Genomic DNA, 19,395 nt, shown 5'->3' with positions numbered 1-19,395 from the left:
CGCTTTCACAGCATCTGTTTTCTGCCATCAGTCCCCTTGTTCTGCAGGCAACTGCAATCAAATCTTCATTCTGTTCCACTTCCTGTGTTTTTTTAAAAAAATCTAAATTGGTTCAAAACCTGATAAATATGTAAAATGAATATATGAAGTTTGCCTTTGGCCTACATAATGTTAAACGTGTTTAGTATCTGAGTTCCATGCCCTCACAGGTTTTGTCTGTTAGAGCCGTAACCTGGTGCTATAAGACTAAATGTATCCTCTGATCTTCTTTATAATGGCTCTTTACCCCTCAGAACGAGTCCATGGAGAATAAGAAAGCTGCTGTGGATTTGAAGGATGCGCCATCCCCCCACCATGCTGCTTTGAAACAGTTCCCAGCTGTCCCCCTTCCCAGTGATCACACCCTTCAGCAAAAGCAAATCCAACTTTCATCTGGTTCCAAAGTAAGCTGTTGTACTCATAACTCTGATTCTTCCGTTCATGCTCCTCAGCTACGTTTTGGTGGTAGCGGTGGCAGCAGCAACAGTGGTGGTGGTAGCTTGATTCACCCTGGCACAGTATTAGACTCACAAGGCACCGGCACAATCACTTGTCAAATAGGGTCAGGGTTTGCCTATCGGTCTGCATCGTCATTCAAGAACGTTCCAACGCGAAGCGGCGTGGCAGGAGTGGCCAGTGACTTGTCTGGAGTGTGCCTGGAAAACGATGTCTCTTCTTGCCCACATTTCCCCTGCTGTGGGAAGCTCCACTTCCAGTCCTGCCACAGCAACGTCCACAAACTGCACCCATTTCCTACCCATCAGAGCTGCACAAGTTCGGGCTACTTCTCCTGTTCTGAATTCACAAGCGGGGCTGCGGGGCTTTTGGAGGAGCACGTTGCACAATCGGAGCGAACGTCTTGTGCTTGCACCAACTCGCTGCACCTAAAAGTGGCACCTTCAGTTTGCTTAAAGGGCTCTCACTACTGCACTGAGTGTCTAACCAAGGTTTGTACCACACCGTTTATAACATACTGTGTATACTGAAAATGTCAGCAGAGTATTTGGATGTTTTGTAGATTTAACCTGATACCTCTAACCTTCCAATTCATATCATGTTGATTTAAACTGTATTTGGAATTGGGGTGGATGGTTGCCAGCTTCATAGAAATGTAAAACCCTCATTCTCTTGCGTCTCCTAATCCTGTTTCATAGTTTCTTGAGGAGCAGCATACTGCATCTAACTGTTCTAGAATAATAAACTTAGTATTCCCTTTCGCTGGCACACAGGTTCAGTTCAGCTAAAGGTCCAAGCTGTGGTTAGATGCTACATCAGGAGTTGCCAGCCTGGTGCCCACGGATGACATGGCGTCCATGCAGGTTTCTAGTGTTGTCCCTGGGAAGGTGTCCTAGACTGAACTTTAATTTAAAATAATAATAATAATAATAATAATAATAATAATAATAATAATAATAAATAGTGTCTTTAGTCCTCCTAGAAAGGAAGTTAATGGGGTAAAATATGCAGGTACCTTGTTAGTGATTTTTGTGAAAGGGGAGTAATATGGCTACCTTCTATATTTGAGGGGTGATCACTGCTTTTATTAGACAACAATAGCAGCAGTGTACGTGAAAGAGATCTCCATAATCAGGACCAGCAGGGCATAGCTGACATCCCATGGGAATCATAAGGTTGTCATGGGTGGCTGTCGCTCTCATTTTGTGTTTTGCCACGCTCTCCACAGCAACCATTTTGTGTTACACCATGCCCACTCCATGACAGCCATTTTGTCACTGAAGCAAAGGTGTTTTTCATCGTTCCCCCTGTTGCATTATTATTTGGCCCATCAAACAGATGCTAAGAAAACAGCATATTGGTGGGGGGTATTTTTTAAAGGTGAGTCATGTTTGTTACCTGAAACTAATGCCAAAGCAGAAGAAGTAACTCAAATCCTAAACTCGAGAATAAATGTTGAGGTTCTTTAATAAGTGCAGTCCTATCACATTGTTGCCAGCAAATGTTGCTTCTTCAGCGACAACTTTTTGGCACTTGGGCAACGAAGCCTTTTAGGAGGGAAAGCTTGCAATGTGTGATCACATGTTTATGTCCACCCAGGCCCTACCACAGTAGAGCAGGGTAGGGATTGGTTACCAGAAGCCTGTGCTGTGGGCACCCACAATCTCCCATTAATGTGAGATGCTATTTTTACTACAGATGTATTTACAGCACCATTCGGATTTGTCCCTTGAGTTAATGTGGCAGTCTTTTAGCCTGTTTTTTTCCTCCTCTCTGCCCTGTCAGTGGTGGAGACTGAGTGGGATGCGCATTGGCCTAGATCCAGTGAAGCAATTACAGTATAGCCTTATGTCTCAGTCCTGCACTGTTCTCAAGTTGTGCGCTTTCCCTTGGACTTCTTGCACCACAAGAAACAGAAACAGAAGAGGGAGACTTGATTCCACCCCTCTTCAAAGTGAGAAAGCTGCCCCCCCTTTTTTAAAGTTGCCAACCCAGGGTATGTATGAAATGTATGAGCTTAACTTATATAGACCCTTGCAAAATCACAGCAGGTCTCCTTGTCCTGGAATGTAGGTCAGTTGACAACATGCTGCATTTATGTCTCTTAGTGTGGTTAATAAGTGATGCTGAACATTTTCCCAGCAGCCATCCAGGGAGAGTTTGGTTGATGCAGCTAAAATATGGCCAAATACAGCTCCTCCAAATGTCCAAGCTGCACCTGTCTCCCTCCCAATATGTAATGGCTGCGGAACCAAAGGAGTAAGAAAAGAGAAGACTTTACTTTTGGCGAGCAGCTTTGGTCAGTTGCCACAGAAATACGGTAAATTGGCATGTGTGCTTTTAAAAATGAATCATGGACTGTTTGATCTGTTTTAAGAGCGTTATCTCTTTTAAGTGTTGCCTTTTGGGGTTGTCCTTTTCTCCCACAGATTCATCTGTTAATGGATGTTAGTCATTATGGCTGCATGGGAGTAACAGGTTCAGAGGCAATTCCTAGTTACTGGAGAATAAATGTGGAAGGGGGGCTGTTGAAATCCTATCCTGCTAATGAGCTTCCTGAAGGCACCTTGATGGTTATTTTGGGATGCTGGATTAGATCAGCCTTTTTCTTTTCTTTTTTTTTAAATCCAGCAGGGCTTTTACTACATTCTTTGAAGTAGATGGGCAAAATATCTCTATCATTATCCTGTTAGCATATTATCTGTGGCTGTGATGGCATGGAATGTAGCCTGCAGAATTGAGGCAGGGGTGGGGGAGGAGGCAAGCAGGCCAGTCAGCCAAACCAACCCATCCTTATTCACTGCTGTCACCAAGTGGCTATCCATATTTCTCTCTTAACAGCCCTTTAACCATCTGGACTTTAAATAGCCCAGTACACTGGTCTTGTCCATTGCCGTTTGCATTGCATAATGTGTGAGACAGAACTTTCTTTAAAACCTCAAAGTCTCAATTCTGCTGAATTCCTTTTGATTGTGAAATGTCAGAAGCCTCACATTGGTTTTTTTCTTAGTTCTGCTTATTGAAATTAAAGATCCCTGTTTATCTCAGGTGGAGTGAAATGAAATTCCACCATGTAAGGGTTGAAAAGTGCCTTTATACTGGAGTGATTCCATTGGCCATAAAAAGTTTGCTCTGGAGTAAATGTAATGTGGACCACAGATGGGCTGATGTTTTAACTAATGGTATTGTGCTGAACATTTCCCCTGATATATCACTTAAACTAGATGGATTTAATCCATGGGTGGTTAACTTGTGGCCCTCCAGATGTGGTTAGATCAGGACCTTTGAAGAGCCCCTAAGCAGCATGGCCATTGGTCAAGGATTATGGGAGTTGTAGTCCAGCAACATCTGGAAAGCTAAAGGTTAACCATCCTGACTTTAACAGTTCTCTGTAATTAATCCCCCATGTATAGCATTCTAACATCTGGCAAACTTGTGAAACTGCTGCAAATTCTAACAATAGCATATGACCACTTTCTATCTTTTCCAACTGTAGGATCTCCAGAGGTTGCTCTAACAGGCCAAGTGCTAGAAAATTTGCCTCCCATTGGAGTCTTTTGGGATATTGAAAACTGTTCTGTTCCTTCTGGCCGTTCAGCTGTGGCAGTGGTACAGCGAATTCGTGAAAAGTTCTTCAAAGGCCACAGAGAGGCAGAGTTCATTTGTGTGTGTGATATCAGTAAGGAGAGCAAAGAAGTTATTGAAGAACTGAACAACTGTCAGGTAAGCCTCTCTCCAGTTTAAAGTTTGACCTGGGGAAGCAAATAGTTCCTGAAACTACAGAGTTGGAGGGAGGGTCTCATAAGCCAGGAATCTCAACTAGAGCACCCAGGGCAGATGGCCATCCAACCCAAGGGCGAAACTAGGCTTTATTTCATCTGGGTCAAAGACTCAGTTTGGCACACCCCCACACACATTTGCATACACACAAACACACAGGCTGGGACCCTCAATGGCACCCCTCTGGAGGCTTAAAAACCTCCAATGAAGGAGAGTCCACCACCTTCTGAGGGAGTCCGTTCCGCTGTCGAACAGCTCTTGCCATCAGAAAGTTATTTCTGATGTTTAGTTGGAATCTCCTATCTTGTAACCTTCATCCGTTGATTTGGGTCTTACCCTCTTGAGCAGGAGAGACTTTTATTTTTCCAGCTGCATTGCTGCATCTACAGGAAGCTTCTCAGGTGTTTTATTGGGTCCTGTTGTATTTAATACGAATGTTCCCTGTATTTCTTTAGGTGACAGTTGCACACATTAACGCAACAGCAAAGAATGCAGCTGATGACAAACTCAGACAGAGTCTTAGAAGATTTGCTGATACTCACGCCGCACCAGCCACTGTGGTCCTTGTATCAAGTATGTATAAACAGTGCTTTTAAAAAAGAATATGTTTTTGTGGTCATTTGGTTGGTTTTTGCCCACATATAAGAACGCATGCTCAGTTTCATTCAGATCGATGCACAAACTTTCCTGATCACAGTAGTAATGTGTTCTGCACAACTTCTACGTAAAATTGTGTTCTGATCAGCGGGGAATTTTTTTCTTGTTTTGCTTAAATGAGCATAATATTAAAACTATTCTGGGTTTTAATTCGTCTTGGTTTTACAGTCCATGCCAGGATGGTTGCATTGGCTTAAGTGGGACTGTAGAGAACAAAGGAACGAGATACAGTCATACCTTGGAAGTCAAACGGAATCCGTTCCGGAAGTCCATTCGACTTCCAAAATGTTTGAAAACCAAAGCATTGCTTCTGATTGGCTGTAGGAAGCTCCTGCAGCTAATCGGAAGCCGCGGAAGCCCCATCAGATGTTCGGCTTCCAAAAATTGTTTGCAAACCGGAACAGTCACTTCCGGGTTTGCAGTGTTCGGGAGCCAAAACTTCCGGTAACTAAGCTGTTTGACTTCCAACGTACGGCTGGACTTGGAAACAGCTTTGGGCTTCTATCAAAACCGATGAGTGCTGCATTGAAATATCCATTAATGCTCCTTCAAGTTTCCAGGTTTAGGAAGAATACAGATTGCTAGGGCCACAGTCAGTCATGGGGGACCTTCTAGGGGCCTTGTACCAGCAGTGACTGGGGCCAAAGGCAAAAGTAAGTGGGGCCACATCTCTTACATAGGCTGGCATTATTAGAACTCAAGGATGTATTCTAGCTAAGGAAACTACTGGGAAAGGGTGCAAAGTGGGTCTGCAGAGACTCCCAAAGGCCATAGATTTGGATCTAGAGTGCTGCATTTGGCTCTCAGGTTGGCTCTCACGCTGGTTCCCTTGCCAGACTGAGCGCATCTCTGGAACATTAGCTGCCTTGCTTCCAATTTGCCGGTGGTGACTGGTGCTGCTTTCAGTGCTTGACCACCTCCTTGCAGTACATCCTATGTCAGCGTGCATTGGAAAGTTTTTTGTCTCCTGCAGTTCCTGCATAAAGAAGCTCTAGGAGTAGCATCTCACAGAGACTTTCTTCCCAAGCTTGTCATTGAGGAATGAAGTCATAAGGGGGAGAGAGGGAGGGGGGAAGGTGAAATTATACATATAAAGCTGCTGAATGAAGATGCACTTTCCTGGGAACTCGTTAATTCTGTAGCCTGGAAAATCTCCATGGAACTTGGTTGAAACTGCCTTTCTCTCCCACTGCACACACACAGTAATGCAGTCTAAAAGCGTCCTCTGTCGGGGCTTACGCTGGGGATGCATATTCCCCTGGTCCTCCATACAGTAGTCGGATAACATATCAAGAGCCACAGGTTTCCTCGCTCTGCTTTACACTCTGGAGCACCACCTTCTCAGCCTGTCTGATGCATCTGTATCTTATTTCTCCTCAGTTCAGGATGTAATCTGAACCATGGCTCAGTTGAGGAAGGAACACAAGTAACTAGCTGCCTTCTGAGCGTGTATGAAGTCTGTTTCCTCCATGTTGAGTAACTACAGCCTCCCCTTAACTCATTCAGGGTTTGGGAACTGCCGTTTTGTAGTAGAAATAAGAGTCAGAAACTGCTGCCTCCTAGTGCAGCCGGCAGTTGTTTGAGCACCATGGGTCTCCCTAACCCAGTCATGTCTACTCTGACTGGCAGTGGCTCTCCAAGGCTCAGATGGAGGTTTCCCCCAGCCCTGCTGCTTGAGGCCCCTTTAACTCGAGCAGCCAGGGGACCTGTGTGCAAAACATATGCTTGGCCAATGATCTGTGGCCCTTCATATGAAGGTAGGCCACTGAAAGTTAACAGTGGAAAGAGCTGCTGTGAATTCCTGCCTTTGTCTCCTTTAAGTGTGAGCAAGTTTTTCTAAAGTCACACTTTACAGATGTCCACAAGAGACACCCTCTCATATTGTGTCCCCTTCCTGGCGTTCTCCCCACCCCATCCCCTTCCTCTCTTTCCCATCTTCCAAAGTGGAAGGAAAAGAGGCAGTCAAAGAGTGAGATAAATTTATTGCTGGCAGATTCCATTTTGGGGAAGGGGGGAGCGAGGAATAAACAAGCTACTGAATGAAAAAGATGGTGTTTTTCATTTACCAATGAGAGTCACAAAAATAGGTTCTCATTTTTAGTTCTGAATTATTCTGTGTGGCTGGGTCCTTATTTGTGGAGGCAGGCTGCCACCTGATTCTTGAAATGAAATTATCCTTGCAGGGGTTTGGTTTTTTTAACAGAGGCAAGGCAATGAATAGTAGCAACCAGGAAAGAAAACAGGGTCCCAGTATGGCTTTGTTGCCATATTGCAATATATCTTGATGTTCCTGAACAATTGATCTGCTGAGGCTTTTGGGGGGAAACACCCTATGAAAATGTGAACTTGTCAAAACCATCTTCAGTCAATGATTTATTGTTGCTGTTGGGCTTATGTTTTTCAGCTGATGTTAACTTTGCACTAGAGCTCAGTGACTTGAGACACCGTCATGGTTTCCACATAATCTTGGTGCATAAAAATCAAGCTTCTGAGGCTCTCTTGCATCATGCTCACGAGCTCATCAGATTTGAGGAATTCATTTCAGATTTGCCTCCAAGATTGCCACTGAAAAAAACAGTAAGTGATTTTCCTCTCTGGTTTTTAGATGACTTGACTGGAGCACTAGCTTCCATTCAGCCAAAGTAATTGTATTTCTAGATGTGGCTTAGATTGGTCCTGGGTGTGATATGCAAATCTTTTAACAACTCACGTGCCAGCAATACATGGTTAAACAGCTAACTCCTAGTTTCACAACAAGACTCTCATGTTCCAGTTGCATGTTAAAATTTCCTTTTAATGTATGCCGGCTTTACTCTGGGAACAATAAGCATTATGTTGCTCAAAGTGAGCATAAAACTTAACTGTTTTGTGAACTCTCAGAATACAGAAGGAAGTGCAAAATTTGGGACTTCGGTTGCAGGTTTTCATGAAAAGTTGAAGTGCTATTGATTTTGTGGAGAAGCTTGCAGTGATGTTGGTTTGCCCCCTCATTGCAGCAGGTGGCTTGGGTGCAACTGCAGGTCTTTGTCCCCTCTCATATATTGCAGAGGAGTTGAGGACACTGGATGGATTTACATATGGAAGCAGACAGGAAGAGGAAGAAGAGGAGGGGTGTCATACTCCTCCAATGAACATTAGGCAGCCACCATTTTAATTGCCCAGCCATAGAATTGTAGATTTCTAAGAGACCCCAAGGGTCATCTACTCCAGCCCCCAGCAATGCAGGAATCTCAGCTGGAATAGAATCATAGTCCACTGCCCTGGGACATGGGTGGACACCCAAGATGGATGCTACATTGCCCCAGGGCAATGTTAAAAAGACAGAAGAGGAGACCCAGACCAGCAGTGGTAGCTGGTAAATAGCCTGGCAATTAGTGGTGTCTGTCCAAAGCTTAATCTTTGGAGTCTTTATCGGCCCATGTTCCAAATTTTCTTGAGCACAAATAGTCCATAAGCTATGGTTTATCTGTGTTGCTGTTTCTTAATGATATAATACCAGCATACTTTGTCTTCAGGTATGATTCTACCCCCTAGTCTCCAGAAGCCCACTAAAAAACAGCCGTTGTCTTTTAGGCATGCCATACCCTGCTATATGTTTACAACCTACCAACAAACAGAGACAGCAAAAGTGTCTGCTACAGGCTCCGTCGTTTGTCAGACAATTGCGGAGGGAAAGTACTGACCATTTCCGGCAGCAGCGCGATCCTCCGCTTCTTAAATCAAGACAGCGCTGAGCGCGCTCAGAAGCGGATGGAGAACGAAGATGTCTTCGGCAACAGGATTGTCGTTTCTTTTACCCCTAAAAACAAGGAGCTTGCTGAAGCCAAGAATGCAAGCTCTACCGGAGCGGAAAAAGTGAAGTCACCCAAAAAAGCGAACAAGAGCTCAAAGCTGTGCCTCGTGGGCAGGGACTCCACTGATCCATCAGCAAAAGCTGCTGTGGGAAAAGGCCCTCAGTTGCACGGCTCTGTTGCAAAGAACACCAGCGTGAAGAGCTTACAGGTAATAGCTTCATTAATTTAAAACTCTGAGGTGGGTGAGACATATTCAGCCTTAGAGGGGTTTTTTTTTTAATCCACTAGTCTGCCCTACCCTTTGTCACCAGCCTCTCTGAAGTGTGTCCATCTAAGTCAAACCCAGAGTAGATCTATTGAAATGTGTGGACTTGTCAAGTTACAGTGGAAACCACACTTTTGCCCTTAGTGTCACATGCACTGCAGGTTCTGTCCCTCAAAATCTGCACACTGAACCCAGGTGTCCATAAATAGGTCGTCCTTGCATTCTGATGAATGTGCAAAACCACCCAGTTGCAGATGTTTCTACTGAACTTGCAGGGGACACAACCAATGCCATGTGCAGTGTTGGGAACTGGGTTTCTGCTTGCTGCACCCCAAGGCTCCACTAGCTGTTGTATAATAAGGACTTGTATTGTGCTTCCCATATTTAGATTCTGCTTTTGCTGCTCAAACATCTGCACTAGTTGCCCACATGCTACTGGACCTGGTTCAAGGCTCTTGGGTCCAGGTTACCTTAAAGGCTTGATCTCAGATAATCCAGGGCAGTGCTCTTAATTGTCCCATGTGTTACAGAGGCCTGACTGGCTTTGACCTGAATTCAGGCTTCTAATGTCACTGGTCCCATGCTGCAGAATATTTTTCCAGCAGAGATTCGGCAGGCATCCTTGCATTTGATTTTCAGGCATGTCTTGAAGGTATTATTATTCTGACAGACCTTTGCAGCTGCTTACAGATTTTCTTGGGCAGTCATCTTAATGATTGTTTTGTATTGCTGAAGTTTTATGAGATGGTTGTTAACATAAATTTACACATAAATGATTTTCATTTATGTGTATACTGTTTGTTAAAAATGAACAGCAACAACAACCTCTAAGCGGCTAACCAGAAATATAAAACATTCAGAGGAAGCAAGGAAGTCCAGGTATTTGAAAGCATTCAAAAGATGATTAAAATAAACAGTAGCTAAAAAGCAATAAATCACATGTAACTTCTACATGTCTGGATAAGTTCCCCAAACAAAAATGTTTTAAGCAAAAACTGAAAAGAGTATTATGAAGGTGCCTGTTGTCAGTAGGCCAGAAATGCCAAAGTGTAGATGCTTCTTCTAAGGAATATTATTCTTAATATGAATTGAATTTATATACTGCCCTATACCTGCAGGTCTCATATTCATATCTAAGTTGTGGGTTGCATTTAGCCTACCATAATCCCCTCTTGCTTGCTGACCTGCATAATTTTTTTCTTCAAGGAGCTTTGCCGCATGGAGTCAAAGAATGCAAACATTACCGAGAATCACAAAGACCCACTAAAAGAGGACGCTGCGTCATTGCAAAGTAACTCTAGTGCATCAAGTTCTACAGCCCTGGCAACCAAGAAAGCAGGAGCAGGAGACTCTGTTCACAAAAACAGTCTAAAGTATGTCAGGCGCAAGTTTGAATTTTGTAAAAAGCAAGAATCAAAATTGCAAGCTAATGAGGCCATTCTTCTTCATGCAGGAAAGATTCGCTGGCAGCCAGAAGCATCAGCAACTCCCCAGTAGAGAGAAAAGAGAAGGATGATGTATTCCAAGTTAGCTACCCATCTGCTTTCAGTATGCTCACAGCTTCAAGGCAGCTCAGTCCTGTGCTGATATCTCAAAGTCGCTGGTCCTCTAGGTAAGCACCTCTTGCAGTCCAAAGCTCTGACAAAAGCAGAAGACCCCTGGGCTCCATTTTTGGGGATTTCTCTGAATTCTCCTTTGGAATGCTTGTGCAGGGATGAATCCACCCTGGGGTCTGCAGGGAAGCTTGCCATAAGAGCCGGCCCAAGATGCTTGGGCAACTTAGATTGGTTTTAATCTTGTTTCTCAGTATGCACATGTGTCTGCATATGTATACCTGTCACCAGTGGATTAGTGCAGTGGTCTGAAGCCAAACTGAGGAATGTAGAAACTGGCTTATACTGCATATAAGACCCATTAGTCCATATCACTTAGTATTGTCTACACCAGCAGGAAGCCACTCTAGGGTTTCAGACAAGGGATATTCTTGGTGCCACCTGCCTTGTGTATGCAAATTGCTCTACTACTGAGCTATGGCCCTTAAGCTCTCTCCTCTGCTTTCATCCCCTTGCTGTCTTCTTGAGTGTTGGCTAGTGGTTGATCCATTATCTGTCTGCACATGCAAGCAGAAGAGAGCAATCCTTGGTGTGTGAGGCTGGCATAGGCAAACTCGACCCTCCAGATGTTTTGGGACTACAACTCCCATGATCCCTGGATAATAGGACCAGTGGTCAGGGATGATGGGAATTGTAGTCCCAAAACATCTGGAGGGCCGAGTTTGCCTATGTCTGGTGTGAGGAATTGAAAGGTCACAGTGACTGGGATACCCATTTTTGTAACGTGACTGGTGATGTTTGGAGACACTAGACCTTTTGTTTTTAAAAGTGAAAAAAGGATCTTTACACAAGAATTTAAAGGTTCTGTGTTTCTGTACTATGTGAATGTGACACTTCTTGACTTCATTTGTTCGTTGAACAGATGTGTGTAACTCCAGTCCGTGTGTTGCAAAATAGACCTGTTCGGGATTTTTTGCTGCTCACTGGAAGAGTACATGCTTTGCATGTCAATAGTCTCAAGTTCAGGTTCAATCCCTGAGACCCCCATCCAAAACCCTGGTGTAAAGACCTAGAGATGGCTTACCCAGCACGGTGCCCTCTAAATACTGTTGCATTATGATTCTCGTCAACCACAGCCAAGATGGTCTACAGTCAGGGATAGTGGGAGCTATCCCAACATCATCTGGAGGGAGCCACATTGGCTATCCCTGAGCCAGGAAGACCAAAAATCTGATTCTAGTATAACTAACTGGATTCGGTATTCGAGATATTGTGTGTGTTATGTACAGTGGAATAAATAATTCTAGAACTCCCTTGCTTTCCTCCCTACTTCATTAGGAGTGTGTCCCCAAACCTCTCAAACAGATCTTCTCCACTCGCCTTTATCAATCACACTGGTAGCGTGGACTACCCAGATCCTTTTGCAAACGGAGCAGACATCCAGATTAGCAATATAGACTACAGACTGTCCAGAAAGGAGCTGCAGCAAACTTTGCAAGAAATCTTCTCTAAGCATGGCAAGGTAAATAGAGTTTACTTTCGTTTGCCCTGTTTCGGGATGCAGCTCAAGAGCAGAAACTCTTGTTCCTCATTGCAGATCATTTCAGAGCAGGCCGCATGTTAAAACAAATCAGCATAAACACAGAAGTGGGTGAACTACGACCATTGTGCCACCTGTGCTCTAGCAATTATTCAACTGGCTTTATTGTCTGCAGAGAACCAGAGCTCTGCAGTGTTGGAGAGGGTAGTTGGGGCTGATTGTGTCGATGATTCTGTACATACACAAGTATCATATGTCAATCCTGGTATTTGTGTGCTGATTTGATCTCTTATTTCAGGTAAAGACTGTGGAACTCAGTCCTCATACTGATTATCAGCTGAAGGCTATAGTACAAATGGAGAATTTACAGGAAGCAATACGTGCTGTCAACTACCTTCATAGATACAAAATTGGCAGCAAGAGGATCCAGGTTTCGCTGGCTACAGGAGCTACCAATAAATCCCTGGCACTGGTTAGGTAATTTTAAAATAAGCTAGAACATCTTACAATGGAGACTTTCGAAGGCTGAGGATTAGCTATACATCAAATAGTTAGAATAGAGTACCACATTTGAAGCATATAGACGCTAGACCATGTTATCATGAAGAATGCTCAGGGGCTTCACCTGTCTTCAAATAGAATTACCTTAAATGAATGGAAGGATCTATCTGTTCTCTTTGCCGGTTGGGGCAGAATGGGGAAATAATGGATTCAAACCACAGCCAAGAATTATAGGCTAGACATAAGCACAGGAGCAGCTACTTAGAGAACTTGGTTCTGTTATTTTAGGTCAGGCATCCACAAACTCGGCCCTCCAGATGTTTTGGGACTACAACTCCCATCATCCCTAGCTAACAGGACCAGTGGTCAGGGATGATGGGAATTGTAGTCCCAAAACATCTGGAGGGACAAATTTGGGGGTGCCTGTTTTAGGTGACCAGCCCTTAAGGTGTAGGAATGACTGGCTCACTTCTTGAGGTTACCTTAAAGTCAAGGATGCCAATTGTTGAAGTCCAACAATACCTGGAGACTTCCTCACCTCTGCCTTTAAGTTGTATACCAAAAGAGTATTCATTACTGGAGGTCAGGGTACGTTAAACTCTTAAGAATTTTGAGCAAAACTACCTCTCTCAGTTAGTGTATTGGCACTGGTAAAGAGTTAAACGCCTGGGCTATTGGCACTGGGCTATGTCAGCACTGTTCCTTTAAAAAAATATTCTGGTGGATTTAGAGTACATGAAGAAAATAGTTAGGAATGAAATGATTTACCGTGCCTTTCCTAACACCAAATCACTTCCATTGGCAGTTCAGAAGCAATGTCCATTCTTCAAGATGCTCCAGCTTGTTGTCTGCCTCTTCTCAAGTTCACAGAGATCTACGAGAAAAAGTAGGTCTGAAAACGGCATGCCAAATTACTTAAGAAAAACGGTATATTCATAACTCACTACTTTTATGATAGTAGTTTTAGAACACGTTCTCTATACCAGGAGTAGGGACATCTCCTCCCCCCCCCTTTCCACTTCATTAAAGTTTTCAAATATTCTGTTTTTTTAGGTTTGGACACAAGTTAAATGTATCAGACTTGTATAAAATAACAGACGTTGTAGCCATCCGCGATCAAGGCAATGGAAGACTTGTATGTCTTTTACCCAGTAGTCAAGCTAGACAGAGCCCTTTGGGGTCTTCACAGTCTCATGATGGCTCTTCAGCTAACTGTAGTCCTATCATATTTGAAGAACTGGAATATCATGAGCCCATTTGCAAGCAGCACTGCATTAATAAAGATTTCAGGTAAGAGGTGTTTTTCAGATCCTTCCATCTATCGCTGTAAGTGAACTCTGGAATTGAAATTGGCGCATTTTTATATACTTTATATTCTGCCCTTCAGTGGTTCCTGGGGTAATACATAATAATATGTTGAGATACACAAATCAGTATGAGAAATGCAGCAACAGCAATATAAAATAGATTAGAATCTCAAGAAACTGAAACAATCTTTTCAGCCCAAACCATAAGTTTGGGGAAATGACCACATCTTAATCTGATGTCTTAAAACAGAGATCCATCAGTCCCTGGCATTATAGAGAGGAAGTTCCATACCTAAGCATTGTGGTTTAATAAAACTTTGCAAGTGTTTGGGGTTGTTGGGTTTTTAAGGGAATATCTCTACAGAACTGTCTGGCATATATTACTCTCCTTTAATAGTTGTGAAGCAACATTATCTATGGGACGCGGGTGGCGCTGTGGGTAAAACCTCAGCGCCTAGGACTTGCCAATCGTCAGGTCGGCGGTTCGAATCCCTGCGGCGGGGTGCACTCTCGTCGTTCGGTCCCAGCGCCTGCCAACCTAGCAGTTCGAAAGCACCCCCAGGTGCAAGTAGATAAATAGGGACCGGTTACTAGCGGGAAGGTAAACGGCGTTCCGTGTGCTGCGCTGGCTCGCCAGATGCAGCTTGTCACGCAGGCCACGTGACCCGGAAGTGTCTTCGGACAGCGCTGGCCCCCGGCCTCTTAAGTGAGATGGGCGCACAACCCCAGAGTCGGACACGACTGGCCCGTACGGGCAGGGGTACCTTTACCTTTACCTTTTAACATTATCTATAGGGTTACATCAGCTTCCTGAACTGTATAAGATCTTTGAAAGATGGCAAATCCATGCCCATGTGGAAAAACCACTAATCTGCTTTGGTTATACTATAATGATGACTCCAGTTTAGACTAGTAGCTGTTGGCTTCAAAAGTCCATAACACAAATCTTCCACAGTAGCAAATTAAGAGTGGCAGCTTGCCAAAACTCTGGGCTGTATATATTACTTTACTGCCTTACCCCAGTATAAAACTGTTCAATGTTTTCTTATTTCTCTAGTGAACATGACTTTGATCCTGACTCCTACAAAGTTCCCTTTGTGATTTTGTCTCTTAAGACCTTTGCACCGCAAGTTCATAGCTTGTTGCAGACCCACGAGGGGACAGTGCCGTTACTGAGGTAAAATAAAGTTTCTTAGCCGTTGTTTGAATGTTCAGTAATGAACCGGGTTAAATCCCCCCTTTTTTTCCCTGTAGTGAAAGGGATCCTTGGATAGATTGCTCCACCAACTCCCTCCACTAGGCAAGTTAGAAATGGATCATCACTAAGAGAAAGCACCTCCTCCAGGCCCCATTCCACTTGAGTGTCTCTGTAGTTAAGATTCTGAGTTCTCTTAAGCATAATAATATATATACTTTTTTTAAAAAAAAATCCAAATTCAAGATTAAATCATTAAATATTAAATATTAAAACATGCCAAAAGTCAGGTCCATCTGCTTTGTGACCCCCAATAGTGCTGATCACAGGTGAGAGGTGAAATGCTGTGCAAAAAAAGCCATCCTCCCTTTAGGCTCCTTGGAATCATTCTCACTGCTTAACCCCTCCTCCCCTTCATTGGTTTTCTCTGACTCCTCACATTGAGGATTACCTTGGTGGCTGAAGGGGCTCCAAGTGACAAGAGAAGTCTGTATTAAATGCTGGCTGTATTTGGACAATTGTATTCAGCAGAGATGCTGTCTTCCAAAGACGTGTTCTGAATTCTGCTCTTGCACAATACAAATACATAACCGCAGAGCGCATACTGCCTAGTTCAGAACAATCTGAATAATAATATTTGTCTTCAGCATGTAAGAAACTGCAGATAACTAATTTTGAATTGCTGCCTATCTTTACATTTTCTTTCTTATCTCTGATCTGCAGATACTTTCCTCTTGGCTAAGTTTCTGGTTGTGTCCTTTATTCCATGCTTGTGCCCTTTCTTTCCTCCGTCTCTTGCCATCCACACTGCTCCCTTCAGTTGTTTTAAGGAGTGTTTGAGAATACAGGCTTTGGTTTCTAGATGTATCCTATGTGCCACGGAGCCTCGATGCCCTTTGTAGGAATTGTTATTGTAATTCACTGTAGCTGAGCAGTGTATGTGTTGTTGAATTCTAACACACAAGGATGTGTGCTTGTGGTCTTGAGATCAAGACTCTTATGGGAGGTCAAGCATGCAGGCAGAGGCATTAGATGTTACTTATCTCAAGCTCAGTTGGTTTAGTGTCAGAGGACTTCATTTGGTGGCAAGAAGTGAAATGATTCATTAATTTCATGGACCTGTATCCCGTGAATGCTGCAAAATCACACAAGCTAGATTTTTCAAGTAATGAATCATGCAAAAAGTCCCAAGTTCAATCCCTGGCATCTCCAAGGAATGATAGCAATGTCCCCTGTCTGAAACCCTGGAGAGCTCCTGCCAGTCAGTGGAGACGATACCAACCTAGATAGACTATTCTCTTGACTTTCCTAAATGTGTAGCAACTCTCTTTGTGATCCTTAGGTCATAAAATGCATAGCACCATCTGCTGACCTATGGCAACCCTGCAACAGTTTTTTCAGACCCATGTCTCCAGTTCCAAATTCCTAGATTGCTGTCGGGTAGTCAGCTGTAGGTTGCGTCAAATTAAGGTCATGACAGCAAGTCACCTTTAATATCAACCTGCTTTTCTTACTTGCAGTGTAAACAGAGACTTGTTAATGCCTGTTTGCACCTGTTTTGTGACAAGATTGACCAAAGGTTTCGTTACAAGCGAGCAGTCTGGTCTAACGCTTTTTGTATTATGTCGGTCTCTTTTGCAGCTTTCCTGACTGCTACGCTTCAGAATTCAGCAATCTGCAAATGGTGCAGGAAGGCCAGGGAGGTGTTCCTCTGGAGCATCTCATCACTTGCGTCCCTGGTGTGAATATTGCCACTGCACAAAATGGCATCAAAGTTGTCAAGTGGATTCATAACAAGCCACCACCTCCCACTGCAGGTGCATATTTCACTCTTTTATGCATCAGTCTTTTGTGTTAGTTTATTGTGACTGATTTGCTTGGGAACTTGTGGTCCTCCAGATCTTGGTGGGTTACAACTCCTGTCATTGCTAGCTAATGACCATGCTGGTTGGGGCTGATGGGAGTTGGGAGTCCAGCAGCTTTTGGAGGGTCACAGGTTCCCTATTCCTGACTTAGCATATAACCTAGAATTTAGATATGGGATAACCAGCACAGTGCCTGTGTGCACCAGTATGTTGCCAGAGGGCTGCCGCAGTGCCTCCCAGGCTATCTGCTGCACCAGATTACAAGAAAAGAGGATGAAAATGCTCTCACTGTGTTCCTCCAGTTGCTAACAGTTCCTTAATAAGTCTTTGCTAAACATGCCCACTTCCATGATGGGACAACAGCAGGGCTTTGAATTGGCTGGACCAGGGAGAGGAGGATCATTGTTGACTGAGCTATGCGTGTATGCGCATGGAGTAGAGAAGAAAAGAAGGAAATATGGAGTGATTTTGGGGAGGAGAGAGACACAAAGTGGGGTGGATGGAGCCTTGAGGGGAGTAAAAAGAGGACAGGTATGATCATGGCAGGAAGAGAGGATGAGAACTGTATTCGATGGATGGGGTGTGGGAGGCATGTATGGAGAGAGTACCAAGGGGAGGTGGGAGTATTCATGAAAGAGATTGGGGAGTGAGGGGTGTTTTTTTTAAGATGTCTTGCTGCCTTCTGGGTGTTCTGTTGAACAGATTGCTGTGAGTTCAGATGAGTGGTTTTGATTCTAGGGTTCAGACTTTGACTTCCATTCTGTTCCTTGAGCAAGCTTTGCCTTTCAAATGACCATTCAGCTTGCAACAGAAAACAAAATAGTAGCTGTGTGTTCTGGAATTCAGACCCCAGTTCTGTGGGGGAAGGAAAATTCCAACTAAATGCCTGAAACCCCTTTTGGGCATACCAAGTTTGTCGCTCTGGAATTCCAGCCACAGTTCATATTTTTGCTTTGTTGTGACACAAGCTTGCCTTCAGATAGTGGCCTTTTTTGTCACTTTGTAATTAGTTTTTAGTCTGTAGAGACGTAATACTTCCCCCAAATCCATGGTGTTCCTGTTCTGATTTACTCCTAGTTTTGCCTGTAGCTTTCATCGTACATATTCCATTTATGCCCCTTACCTCCTAAGCCAGAGAGTTCTTCTTGTCCCCCCCCCCCTTTTTAGAGCCTTGGATTCTCCGTTCTACAAGCCCTGTGGGTAACCCACAACTTATTCAGTTCAGCAGAGAAGTGATTGATCTCCTTAAAAACCAGCCGTCGTGTATCATGCCTGTCAGTAAATTCATCCCAACATACCATCACCATTTTGCAAAGCAATGCCGTGTGTCTGACTATGGATGTTCCAAGTTAATGGAGTTGCTGGAAGCGGTGCCTCATGTGTTGCAGGTGAGTTCAGTCTCAATTTTATTGAAGTGCATGTTTCCATGAGTGATGAGTGTCAGTTCACATAAAAGGCTAGCTTTGACTGCAGTAAAAATCCTCATTTTGAAGTTAAGGGTGGTGTGTCAGGGTAACAGCGGTGAAGAAGAGTTCTGTGGTGCCTTCCACAGTCTTCACGGATATTGTAGATCCCCTCTTTAAGAAGCTGGTGTTGAATTTTAACTTACACAGGACAAGCAAGGTCCTGCTTTTACATTGCCGATTGTTTGGAAGGGATTCTCTTATCCTTAATCTTTTGGTATGTAGCTTTACTGCTGTGACCCAGGACATCAAGGGCATTTGCATCTGTCCAGGTTGCATGCCAGAAGATGAGATTGTCAGCTCTGTTCCAATATGTATCCTATGTTGGCTATTGCCCAACACCTGGAAAGCTTTGCCATCTCCTCACCTTGCCAGTTGTCTTCTCAAGCTGCTTAATGGCTGTTGGAGTTAACAGAGCACCAGCCCAGTCTGGTACCCTCCACACATTGTTGGACTCCCAGCTCCCATCATCCTTGGCCAGAATGGCCTATGGTCAGCCTGTAGCCCAAAACACATCTGTCATGTGTCATGAACTGGTTGGGCACAGAGAAATGGTCAGAGGAACCTGCTGGGGAACCCTCAAGGGAAGAAGGCTCAGAGCCTGGGGAGTGGTGGTGGGACATTGAAGAGGGAGAAGGAGGGGAAGAGGTAACAGGGATTCAGCCCTTGAGCCATGTGTTGGACCCCCTTGTTTTAAATAAGTAAGCCTTTTGCCAATACCTGCCACTATTGGTTAATATGACTTCTTACCTGTCTCAGAGGGGTTCCTACAATGTAAAAATACAGTGCCAAGTTTGACTGCGAGAGCTGCTTTACTGGACAATGTGGAGATCCAGGGAAATGTCATTACTGGTGTGAAGAAGCAATCGGGGCCAAGCTTGGTGTGCGGATACTTATTCTCATGGCATGCGGCTGTAAATAAGCTCAAATGCGGCAGTGTTTTGACTGTGGGAGTCACATACTTCATCTAAAATGTGGTG

At 44.0% G+C, this 19,395-nt stretch overlaps 1 protein-coding gene across 4 annotated transcripts in view; it reads left to right on the top strand.

Moving 5' to 3' along the window:
• Nucleotides 1-19,395, top strand: part of MARF1 (meiosis regulator and mRNA stability factor 1) — a 35,828-nt gene that overhangs the window by 3,620 nt on the left and 12,813 nt on the right. The window contains exons 3-17 of one of the 4 annotated variants that reach the window (XM_083584849.1): nucleotides 294-986; nucleotides 2,641-2,794; nucleotides 3,992-4,218; nucleotides 4,731-4,848; nucleotides 7,337-7,509; nucleotides 8,506-8,934; nucleotides 10,198-10,364; nucleotides 10,445-10,603; nucleotides 11,883-12,066; nucleotides 12,383-12,561; nucleotides 13,391-13,471; nucleotides 13,639-13,875; nucleotides 14,950-15,069; nucleotides 16,729-16,904; nucleotides 18,120-18,340. In XM_083584849.1, coding sequence (XP_083440975.1) covers nucleotides 294-986; nucleotides 2,641-2,794; nucleotides 3,992-4,218; nucleotides 4,731-4,848; nucleotides 7,337-7,509; nucleotides 8,506-8,934; nucleotides 10,198-10,364; nucleotides 10,445-10,603; nucleotides 11,883-12,066; nucleotides 12,383-12,561; nucleotides 13,391-13,471; nucleotides 13,639-13,875; nucleotides 14,950-15,069; nucleotides 16,729-16,904; nucleotides 18,120-18,340 — 3,318 coding nt within the window. Of the gene's footprint in view, nucleotides 1-293; nucleotides 987-2,637; nucleotides 2,816-3,991; nucleotides 4,219-4,730; nucleotides 4,849-7,336; nucleotides 7,510-8,505; nucleotides 8,935-10,197; nucleotides 10,365-10,444; nucleotides 10,604-11,882; nucleotides 12,067-12,382; nucleotides 12,562-13,390; nucleotides 13,472-13,638; nucleotides 13,876-14,949; nucleotides 15,070-16,728; nucleotides 16,905-18,119; nucleotides 18,341-19,395 lie in introns of all 4 variants that reach the window. The other 3 variants (XM_083584847.1, XM_083584848.1, XM_083584846.1) reach the window with 3 other exon arrangements.

The sequence above is a fragment of the Podarcis filfolensis genome (genome assembly GCF_964270895.1).
Source record: "Podarcis filfolensis genome assembly, chromosome: 14".
Taxonomy (NCBI): domain Eukaryota; kingdom Metazoa; phylum Chordata; class Lepidosauria; order Squamata; family Lacertidae; genus Podarcis; species Podarcis filfolensis.
Note: the sequence above shows the minus strand (reverse complement) of the source record. Positions and strands in the feature narration are given on the sequence as shown.